The following is an 11,159-nucleotide window of genomic DNA, read 5'->3' as shown; positions in this document are numbered from 1 at the left end:
CACACACACACACAGAGGCAGGCACTAAGATGGACACACACAGCAACCACAAACCACACTTTAATTATTGATACTGTCTGATTGGGTTATAATAATATAATCTGTGTAAGAACACATGAAAGTATAATAGGGCTGCAACTAAAGATTCTTTTCATTAGCTTAATTTATCTTTTTTATTTATCTATTCATTGTTTAGTCTACAAAATCTGAAAATTAAAAACACAACGATAGTTTTAAGTGATTATACATGAAAACATAACCTATAAATATTATATTCTATTTCTGACAATAGATCCTCTTAAATGTTACACACTGGACCTTTTAATCAATAGCAATAAAGCAATTAAGTGCGACCAGTGCCAAAGTGTAAAAACATCCATAAAATGCAGAGAGTCCAATGACGTTGTATAAAGTTCCTATCAGTTCATGAGTCCAATATGTTCCATAGAATCCGCTGAGATCTGTCCAGACCTGTCTTCCTCCGGAGGTCATTTTTGATTGATTATCAAATAAAGTCAATTTTGAAAATTGCTTCATGGCACAAAGTGGAGATAGCTAGAGAGAAAGAAGCTGACTTTCTGCAATATGACAGAAGGAGTGCAAAGGGGGGAAAAAATCCCATCCAACATGTTCTTTTTAACTTTAGAAAGAAATGAACATCCTCTCTCTCCCTTTCTCTCCCTTCAGGCAGTTGCTGATGAAGGTGTGAGTGTGTTGGTTCACTGTTCAGATGGCTGGGACAGGACGGCTCAGGCCTGCTCTGTTGCCAGTATACTGTTGGACCCGTTCTACAGAACCATTAAAGGACTCATGGTAACACACACAATACTTACAATCTCTTATTCCTATCCAAAGAACATCAGCGGCTCTTTTCTCTGATTTGATCCTCATCTTCCTCTCTACTCTCTCTCCTCCTTATTTCTCCAACTTCCTCTCCTCTCGTCCAGGTGCTGATAGAGAAAGACTGGGTTTCCTTTGGACACAAGTTCTCCCACAGGTCAGTAACCGGCTCTGACTTCAACAGTGTCTGCAGAGCAATATCATGACAGTCATTTAGTGTATTTTAGTTTGTAAGACAGGGCCAGCCATTATTCTCCAACAGCTGAACCTTGCAGTTACATATCTTCTGTCAAACATTTGTGCATGTTATGATGGCAGGCAGAAAACATGGGGAAATATGAAAATGATTTAGTAACAATAAAATAAGTTTCCGGCAGTAAACAGAAATTGGATGTCCCTATTAGTTAGTTTGGTCTATGTATAGATGAAGTGAGTGTGTAAAGAATGTGTGACATCATTTTTTCATTTTAAGTACTAGGTCAACTAATTTGGGTCAGTAAAAAAAAAAAGTTTTTATTATCTCCACAGGATAACAACTAAACATAAGAACAGTTACACCAGAAAAGTAGTTGTCAATGTTATCACTTACATTGGAGACATTAAATTAAATCATGTGTTTTTTAATAATTTATAAGTATTGTTATTAAAAGATTAACACAATAAGACAACATACTGTATATAACTCAAATGTCCTGAAAAGATAACAATTTGCTTACAAAATGTAGAATACTGCACACTCATAAAAGGCTGTTCAGATAGAATAACACATTTGATGGTGAAATTACCTGTAGCCTTCTTTAGCTCTCACACTATAAATTCAGTATAGTGCACTCATTCCATCAGTACAACAACATGTCATAATCCTCACTTTGCCGCTCTGTTACATCCACCTATTAATTCAAGTATAGTAATCATTTTCATTTTTACCAATCAATGTCCACATTAAAAGACTTTTAATGTACATTCACAGTAACATTGATTGGAAAAACGGTGAAGTAAAATTAAAAAAATGGAACACAGATCGATGTTTTAAGAGTACTGCAGGTTCTTTTATCCATGGACTGGAATTCATTGGTGAATGGAAACTGTATTTTCTGTTAAATTGGGAATAAAAGCCTCTCTTAAGGCCTTAAAAAGTCTATCTGCAGTTACGGCGTCTAAATACGCTTGACGAACAAACAAAAGGCCACAAAAGTTTGACTTTCTTTCATCTTCATATCAAAAATGAACTTCTTAGCCAATAACAAAAGTATTTAAACCACCAGAGCTACCACTCTTTAACTTTGTTCAACCTTAAAAGTTAGTGAAAGTAAAATTTGAAAGCTTGAGTGAACCAGAGAGAGAGCACTTTTGGTCGAGCTACATAGAGAATGAATGAAGAGAGAAGCAAAGTTAGAGGGAACACAGCAGTGAATCAGAGAAATAAAATGTTAATTTCTGATTGTTTCACAGCGGTTACGTTCTAAAGCCCAAACACGACCACACGTCCGCACAGCCCTGCAGGAAGGTGCCATATATCTGGATTTAGTGTGAATGCAGCTAAAGTGTAGCTTCATCCTGTCTGCCCTTGGTCAAACAGACACACAGAATTGTAATTGCTTAATATTCCTTTTTTTTTGCGTAATAAACAATTGGTCACACAAAGAAAATCAATACTTGATTATTTTTGAAGAGTGAATAGTGTTATGGACAGTTAAGTTACGGAGCTGTGTGTGCCCCTGCAGGTACGCTCACCTGGATGGAGATCCTAAAGAGGTGTCCCCCGTCATCGATCAGTTCCTGGAGTGTGTGTGGCAGCTGTCCGAGCAGTTCCCATGTGCCTTTGAGTTCAACGAGCGCTTCCTCGTCGCCATACACACACACGTCTACTCCTGTCATTTTGGGACCTTCCTGGGCAACTGCCAGAAGGAACGCAGGGATATGAGGTAGGACTGACGTACTGGGTTGGCTGAAGAGGTTTTAAAATCAAAAGTTTTCAGAGATGTTGAGCATAGTTTTTACTCATTTCCTGTCTAAATGGTACATAAAGGTTTCATTTTATTTATTTGTGTTATTGTGTTTTTTTATTATAATAACTATTTAAAAATTCACTTTCCACAGTCAAATATTTACATAACTCTGTCAGTTTTATTGCCACTCTGTACTCGTTGACACTGTTAAAAATTGTTTATCTCAGAGCTTCTTTTTTGCTATGTCAAGGACAGAAAAAAATTAAAATTTTGAATTGAAATTGAAAAGGCATCACATTCTCACTTCTATAACAGTTCCACTGCAGTTAAAGTAGGAAGCATACAGAAAACAGCACCTTGTGACCTTGTTTATGACGCAGAGCAATAACATCCATATAATCAATTCCTTTTGGTGTCCGAGTTGTCCTGTCCTGAATGAACTTCTGCCACATGGGTCTGGATGTCTGCCAGCAGCTTTGAGGGAGTGAAGTCCTTTTCATTTTGGCCAAATAGGATAAACAGGAGCCAACAGCACTAACTCTAAAATCCAATAATCTCATTTTCAGCCCTTAAAATGTCTTAAATATCATTTTGACAGGTCTTAAAAAGTTTAAATTACTTGATTGAAGATACACACAGACATGGAACCAATACCGATTTTCCTTAAAATCCTTTGTACTTTTTCTTGCCAGTGGCAAAGAACTGCATCCATAATGGTCTTAAAAATGTCTTGTATTAACCTGTGGAAACCTGACCTGCTGACCCTTACTGTGTTTTATGCTGGCTATGGATTCACATAAACGTATTGCCGTGTATGTGTGTGTTGTTGGACCACAGGCTTCGGGAGCGGAGTCATTCTGTGTGGCCTCAGCTGTGGAAGGACAGAGCCGAGTACACCAACCCTCTGTACAATGCCGAGCTGAGCCAGACTCAGGGCGTCCTGAGACCCAACACCACCCCCTACTGCTTCAAGTGAGTCACTGCAGCAAGCACACCGTGCTCTGACACAGAAAGCAAAAGCTATACTAGGTTCAGAAGTGTACCATCTGTATGTAGTTCAATTAAACTACTTACAATTCTTACAATTAAAATCTTGTCTTTAGTCATGTCATGTGACCATTGAAAAGGCGAAATAAATACTGCTGGATTTAAAGTTATTATTTATTTGGCCTTTTATTGCCTTTATTTGATAGTGACAGCTGAAGATAGACAGTAAGGGGCAAGAGAGAGAGAGGATGACGAAGCAAAGGCCGCAGTCGATTCGAGATTCGAACCCGGGCCGCTGCAGCAACTCCGTACATGGGTCACCAGCTCCACCGACTGAGCTAACTGGGCGCCCAATACTGCTGGATTTAGTATTAAATATGTATTTATTGCCTTACTAAAATAATATATTTTATATGGTTAAAACAGTGAACTGGGTTCTGCCTCCTGGAAAACCTGAAAATCTAGAGACTAGTTTTCCAGTCATGGAAACACCTGGAAATTGATTTAAAAAAATCAAATATTGTGGAAATAATCTATGTTGTCCTATAAAATTTTAATTGTATTTTGTGTGGCCAAATTATTGTTTGTTGTTCAGTAAGAGGAAAGCTGTAGTCAATTCCCTTAAATTATGAATACCTTTGGCTGACCACCGTTTTTGAGCAAGTTCTTTCCTGTATTTTAAAGAAAAACCACCTGAAAATGTCCTGGAAAATTATTTCTTAAAAAGGGTAAGAACCTTTAGTCAAACATTACTCCAGACAGCATTAAACTGCCTAAAATGGCTTGGATTTGTCCTGATTATTCTTTCTTCCTTATCAAATCAGAAAGTGTCCCTGCTTGTTGTCTGACATAATCTACAAAAAAAAAAGGGGGAAACCAGATTACAGATCCCCTCCAGACATGTATTAAGACATATACAAATAGTCTGCTTGGAACGATCACTTTGTTTTTTTCCACAAAGAAGTATAACGTTTGTGGCACAAGATGTCTCCTACTTCACTGTAAAGTCGATTCTCAGTGTCTGTGCACTGATGGCTTCTAGTTTCACACTGTACAAATTGCATACTGGACCAGGACTGACCTAACTATTCGTGATGTCACAAATCAGATTTTCAATGAGCACAGATAAACTTTCCACTTTCAGCAGATCACACTCTGTACATACATCATTCAAACATCACACTGTAGGAACAAGATTTTCCACTGGAGGGGGACTTTAAAAGGAAAACATCAACAATAATATCATTCCTTTACTTTCTCCCTGTGTCCTTGTCTCTAGAATGTGGAAGGGTCTCTATAACCACATGGAGAAATCAACACCTCCTCGCCAGTCGCCTGCCGACTTCCTGTCCGCCGTGAGGGAGGAGTCCCAGCAGCTGGAGGAGGAGCTGACCAATCATCAGGAGGTACCGCCAGGAGGAACCGCCCACCACCACCCGGGCTCCAGACAAGGCATACAACACACAAAGACACCCCCTGTTATGACACCACTATAACCCCAATTCCACATCCATCTCTCCAGAATGAGCCTGAGAATCTCTCCCTGAGCTGCTGGGTGAAAATGGAAAAAATAGTAGTTAGTTGGAACCTTTGGCACCTAATCTTCCTCATCCTGCAAGATTTTGAACTATTGAAGTTTTCCAGTTTCCAACTGGAATTCTCCAAATTCAATTTTTATTTCTTTGAAAAAACATGTCAGTTTGTAGACAGAGCAGAAAAAAAGGGCATGAATGAATCCTCTGCATACTGTTATCCACACTGTGAGCCAGTGTCTGGGTAGGGTATACAACCCTTCCTGAAGTGTGACAGTATTCCAGAAGTCTTAGGAAAAACAATCCAATATGTCACAGTAAGACCTTACCTATTTGGGAGATCGTTTGGATGGCAAGCTCTTAAGATGTATTATTTAATTTCTATGGCAAGTAAAAACTATAGGATGCCACCGGATTTATTTACATATTTATCAGTTTGATACATTTATTCCTAAATATAGGCACTCGCACGGTAATAGTATGCAAGATTTTCCAGAACTGAGGACTTATCAAATGCGTGTAAATAATTGTGGCTCGTCGTTAGAACATTTGAAACCAAAGCCTTACATCCTCTGTCAAGTTTGTGGGGGAAAATATTAATAAATGTCTTGTTGAGTTCTGTCTCTAATCCAATCTATCCAAAGTTCCCACCCCCTAACCCAGTGGTTCTTAAAGGTTTTTCATTCATTAATTAATCATTTCCATAACCCCCTTTGAAATAAATAAATAGTCAAGTACCCCCTGACCAGCACAAAACACATTTGGTAAAATTGGTTCAGTACAGCGCTGTACCATCAGTGTCTGATTTATAATAAAACACAATAAAAATCCATCCCTAAATTCATGCAATATCACTAAGACTGCATTGTAGTTGCATTGAACTGCGTGTTTTTGATGAGTCACACTTACAGTTGAGAAACATGTGCTTTTGCTTCAATGAAGGGCTTTGTCTTGGTCTGTGGCAGGGAGGCAGCAGCAATATAATAAATATATAAAATAATTTTTATGTATTATATAATAATTTTAGGAATTATGCATGATATAGGCTGTTTTTTAAATCACATACCCCCTGCAGTACTCCAGAGTACCCCTAAGGGTACACGTGTCCCCATTTGAGAAACACTATCCTAACCCACTCCAGAGCCACGGTGAGTGAAGAGTTTATGGCTGGTAAATGAGTGAAATCCCTGAGCTAAAGTGTGTCTCACTGTCCTCCCGTCTCTGCAGAGGATAGCAGCCCTGACAGGGAAGCCAATCACGTGGGAGCAGATCAAGGTTCCGAGGAGGAGGACTAGCCGCCTGCAGCCGAGACACTGCGGGCCGGACCCGCCCACCACTTACACAGACCCAATCACCAGCCCTGCACAGGACAACGGTCACACACTCTCCTCTGAACCGGCCAATCAGAAGGCTCAAACCAAGGACCCCGTCCTCATCCTGCCTCTAGGGCCACACACCCACCTCAAGAGCCACGACCCCGACGACCTCTCCACCTGCAGCGACCTAGAGTCGGGCGTGGCCGACCTCAGCAGCCGCTCGTCCAGTGGCGGGGACGACAGAAAGGACCCGGACTCAGATGAAGCTGCCTTCGCTACTGCCTGACTCAAAAAAAGGGAACCCTGCAGCCTGGCTGGAAGGTGAAAGAGGAAGAGGCCGCTCTTACAGTAGATATTTATTCAAACACCTGGAGGGAGCGAGACAGAGTTAAAGATGGCGAGTGACTGACTGAAAGGCGGTTGGATTTTATGTCTTGTTTTCTCGTAGTCTAAAGGGAGTCAGAGAAACCTCACCGGCTGTTTAACAGTTCACCTTCTTGACAAAGGCACTGAAAGACGCCATTTTAGTGTTTTAATTTGACATTTTTTTAATTTGTATGTTTTGTTGCAGTTTTTTATATGTGGATATTGTTTAGGTGGGCTCAATTACTGTCATTTGTACTTTGTTTAAAGATTGCACTGTTACTACTGTGAGATGGACAAATATTACGTGAAAGTAGCCTAATAATGTCGGACACAGGTTCGATGAGGGGAGGGAAACAACTGGCTGAAACACTTTACAGACAGTAGAACAAACACTCGCACTAGACAAACCTTAACTTGGGTCCATGTTTATCATGTCAACAACATGATGGAAGATTTACTGAATGATTGATTTACATCCAGTCTTCCTTCTTCAGTGTAAAATAATATGCATTATGATGACAGAATAGTTTTTCCTCTTAGGTATTTGTTTGTAGGGCCAGCAGACATTAAGACATACTGGAAGCAGCAGATACATGAGCTCAATAACTGACCTGCTGTCAGTAACATTATATCTCCTTGACAGTCTGGATCAAGTTAGGTATGAGGGGCCACTAGTGAAGCACTAGAACTCAGTAATATATATATATATATATATATATATATATTATTAATAATAATAATATAATTAGAAGCTGATTCAGAGTCGCTGAATGTGAACTTATTTGTTCATGTAGAGGAAAGTGGGTTGTTTCCAGTGAGTTTGAAGGTTTGGACTCTGGATCAGCCCTCCATTATCCCATCTGAAGCTGAATGGGAGAACAGAAATGGAGCTATAGAGCTGCTGCTAGGGGAACTGTTAAATGTTGTATTTGTAGTCTCCACACTGGGAGGCCAGAGAGCTGACCGTCTGAATCGGCTCACTTTTATTCCCTGAAGCCTCGTCTTCGGTTGCACTCAAGTCAAGTTAAATGATTTCCTTCCTTTCTTACTCGCCCTGGACTTCTCCAAAACCATATCACTCTGCCTACTACTATTACTGAAGCCCATAGAGGTTAGCGAGTATATCTTCATTGAAAGAAGAGCAAAGAACAGCACTGAAGACTTTTCTCCATGGAAAAGATGTTTTTGTTTTGTTTAAAGAACGGTGTCAAAGGATGCTGATTGGTCCAGTACCACTTTACTGACCACAAACACATAGACTGAAGCCTGGCAAGATGGATTCTGGCGTGATCTGGCGATTCCAGCTGCCTCGTAAGGTTAGCCTGTAGCTGGTGTCAATAAAGAACTACAGGCTGTTTGAGCTTGGAGCTTGAAGGTAACAATATGGCTACTTATGTAAAATAAATAGTCAAACAACGTTCTATCACTTTGATTAGCACCCAGCTTAGCTTGCTCAGTGAGCTTGCGGGCAATGCATCCTGGTAAATGTAGGCACTGGTGGCAAGGCTCTGCAAGCAGGACGACTCAGCTTTCTCTGTCAATATAGCACACACAGGAATTTGTTGCTTCAATTGACTTTTCAGTTTACCACCAAACTGACTGGGCATCCACAAAAAATGTGGCAAAATGTCCCTTTGATTTAGTTCAGAGTTTAAAGACGATCAGCTTCAAATGAAAACTGGATCCTCCAGAGGCTTTCTGTGATAAAAGTAGAACAGTGAGAGAATATGTCACACATTTATTTCTGGATGGAGGCTTCATGAACTAGTTTGGTCATTAGATTAGATTACCAGGAACAAGAATCAGCAAGAAGAAAATATGGACACAAATATTCCTGTTTACAACAAATGTTGGGATACAATATTTTCTTTTGTCTTTTTGTGTGCAATATATTATTTCAAAGCCATGTAGTCTTCTGTTATGTTCCAGTCTGCTGTATGACATTCTGTAAGGACCTGATATCAACACTCATGTATTAATCCTCAAACCAACCGAATCCTTCAGATGAGAAAGTGGAAGGTTGGACTGAAGTGTGCTTCAGAATCTATAGTGTGTGTCCTTTTAGGGGATCTGTAACTTTTTACATTCCCACTTTGATGAATTACCTGCGCTGTCCAGAGGGATCGCTGTGTGGACGTGCATTCTGTATTTGAACAAGCATTTACAGTGTGTGGCTGTGTGCTAGCTAAGAGTTGACCTATTGGTAAGTTAGTGTATTTAAAGCTGACTGTGAGAACATACTGTGTCTCCAGATGAACACCAAGAAATCAAAAAAGACTCGACTTGGACTTTAACACCAATGACTCGCGACTTCGCTTGGACTGGAGCCTTTTGACTGGAAAAGACTTGATACCTTCCCCCAGCCCCAAACATTAAAAAGTGTGTTCCAGCAACCGGATGCTTCATTCCCTAGATCCACTGTGTTTGAACCAATCAGACAGGATCGTTGCATTACTGAGCACCCGTTGGAAGAAATGCTACTAAGGAGCATTTAGTTTCACTCTCCTGTGGTTAATATAGCATTACATTTCGGAAGAGCGCATTATGATTTCTTTAGGACTTAAAACTCAAAGTTTAGGACTTGTGACTTGCAAAACAATGACCTGGCCCCACCTCTGGGACAGACTAAAGAAAACTGTATTCCAAACACATTGTAACTGAGTAGTGCACTGAAGGTGACCAACTGTTTAAGCATATCATCACGTAGCCCAATTTTTAAGGTCTTGGAAATCATGTATACACTTGACATTCATACCAACAAATCAAGAAAAAAAAAGAGGACACGTTTTTCTTTCCACTGTTGGTATATTAAACAAAGTGTCCCCATCCCTGCTCCCACAGCGGCAGTCGTTGGCTGGCGTGCCGACATGCAGATACACAGAGACAAGGTAAAGAACATCACCCAGTGTGTGATGAATGACTGAATCTCCTCTCCCTCTTAACTTGTACATTTCACTGTAGCCTGTGGTGTGTATGTGTTCCGTATCCATTGATGTGAATGATCTATCAATAAAGGGAAAGTACTGCAACATGCTGGGTCTGACATATTCTTCAGCATGACATGAAAAACAGCTTCCAATAGCAAATCCCAGCAGGGCTTTAGAACTGTTAGAAAATGTTAAATGTTCTGTTGTTTCATTGATTCATGACAGCGCCAAACTGTCAAATAATCTTCTATCTGGGGGGAGGGGGGGATTACCGATAGTTGGAAAATGCCAATATCCGGCCAATAATATTTCCCGCCGCTAGAACTCGGTCGGGCTTTCATTTCCAATCAGTTAGGGAGGTGTCAAACAAAAGTATGTTCGTTATTATTTTTTTAGGATTAACTACATATTTTTACACTTAAATCCTAACAATATATCTTAATAGAGGCAGTAAGCTAACATATATTATTCTCATTTATACCATGAGTTAAACCTAACTCTAAATTCAACTTCGTGAAGTAATAAACTCAGTGTTTTGAGTGACTCAATCTGTGCAGTTTGTTAACGTATTATGACTTCGTTCCAATTTGTTCCATTGACTAATTTCTTAGGTTGACTTTATACCCATTATAAATGTAAGCTCCAAAATATGCTACCATTTGATATTACCATCATGGTAGTGTTTATATCATACGTCAGCTGTTTTACAGTATGTAATCATTTTGCTTCAGTGGAAAAAACGAAGTAAATTCAATTGAGAACAACTATCTTTTAAAACGTTTTCAGCTTTGTGACACATGCATTATACAGCTGATCAAGAGGTTTTTAAAATAGTTTGTTTTAGCTTAAGAAGTAATCAACCTATAAAGAACACTTCATCCTTCAGTTTATCACAACATTCAAAATCAGCAAATGTTAATGGGTTACCCGTCTGTCAGCCTGGTTTTGATGTTTTAAAATGACTGAAATCCATAAAGACATGTTCAGAGGGAAGTGCAACACATTTCTATGCAATTCAACAATCAGCAGTCTAAGCAGTCATGTCCATGGATCCCCTGAATACACTGCAAACAGGAATCGCACAAAGTAAAAGAGTCTTATTTCGTCTTAAAAAAGAAAATAAATCTTGCCAGCATGTTTTGCATTAGATCTGGTTTTTAAGAAAATCTATCTCACTGGTGTCTTATGAGAATATTACAGCTAAAAACTGAGCTAGATTATAACCATTCCACTATGGTTTGA

At 39.5% G+C, this 11,159-nt stretch overlaps 1 protein-coding gene across 1 annotated transcript in view; it reads left to right on the top strand.

The window, feature by feature from the left end:
* The window catches only part of LOC118326503 (myotubularin-related protein 7-like), a 15,786-nt gene extending 5,778 nt beyond the window's left edge, over positions 1 to 10,008 (top strand). Inside the window, exons 7-12 of the mRNA XM_035659505.1 lie at positions 688 to 813; positions 948 to 997; positions 2,565 to 2,765; positions 3,627 to 3,761; positions 5,056 to 5,182; positions 6,536 to 10,008. Of these exons, the coding sequence (XP_035515398.1) occupies positions 688 to 813; positions 948 to 997; positions 2,565 to 2,765; positions 3,627 to 3,761; positions 5,056 to 5,182; positions 6,536 to 6,910 (1,014 nt within the window). The 3' untranslated portion in view covers positions 6,911 to 10,008. The remainder of the gene's footprint in view (positions 1 to 687; positions 814 to 947; positions 998 to 2,564; positions 2,766 to 3,626; positions 3,762 to 5,055; positions 5,183 to 6,535) is intronic.
* The last annotated feature ends 1,151 nt before the right edge of the window (positions 10,009 to 11,159 follow it).

Source organism: Morone saxatilis, unplaced genomic scaffold (genome assembly GCF_004916995.1).
Source record: "Morone saxatilis isolate NCDOM2014 unplaced genomic scaffold, NCSU_SB_2.0 Contig17, whole genome shotgun sequence".
Lineage (NCBI taxonomy): Eukaryota > Metazoa > Chordata > Actinopteri > Moronidae > Morone > Morone saxatilis.
This window is presented reverse-complemented; position numbering and strand designations above follow the sequence as displayed.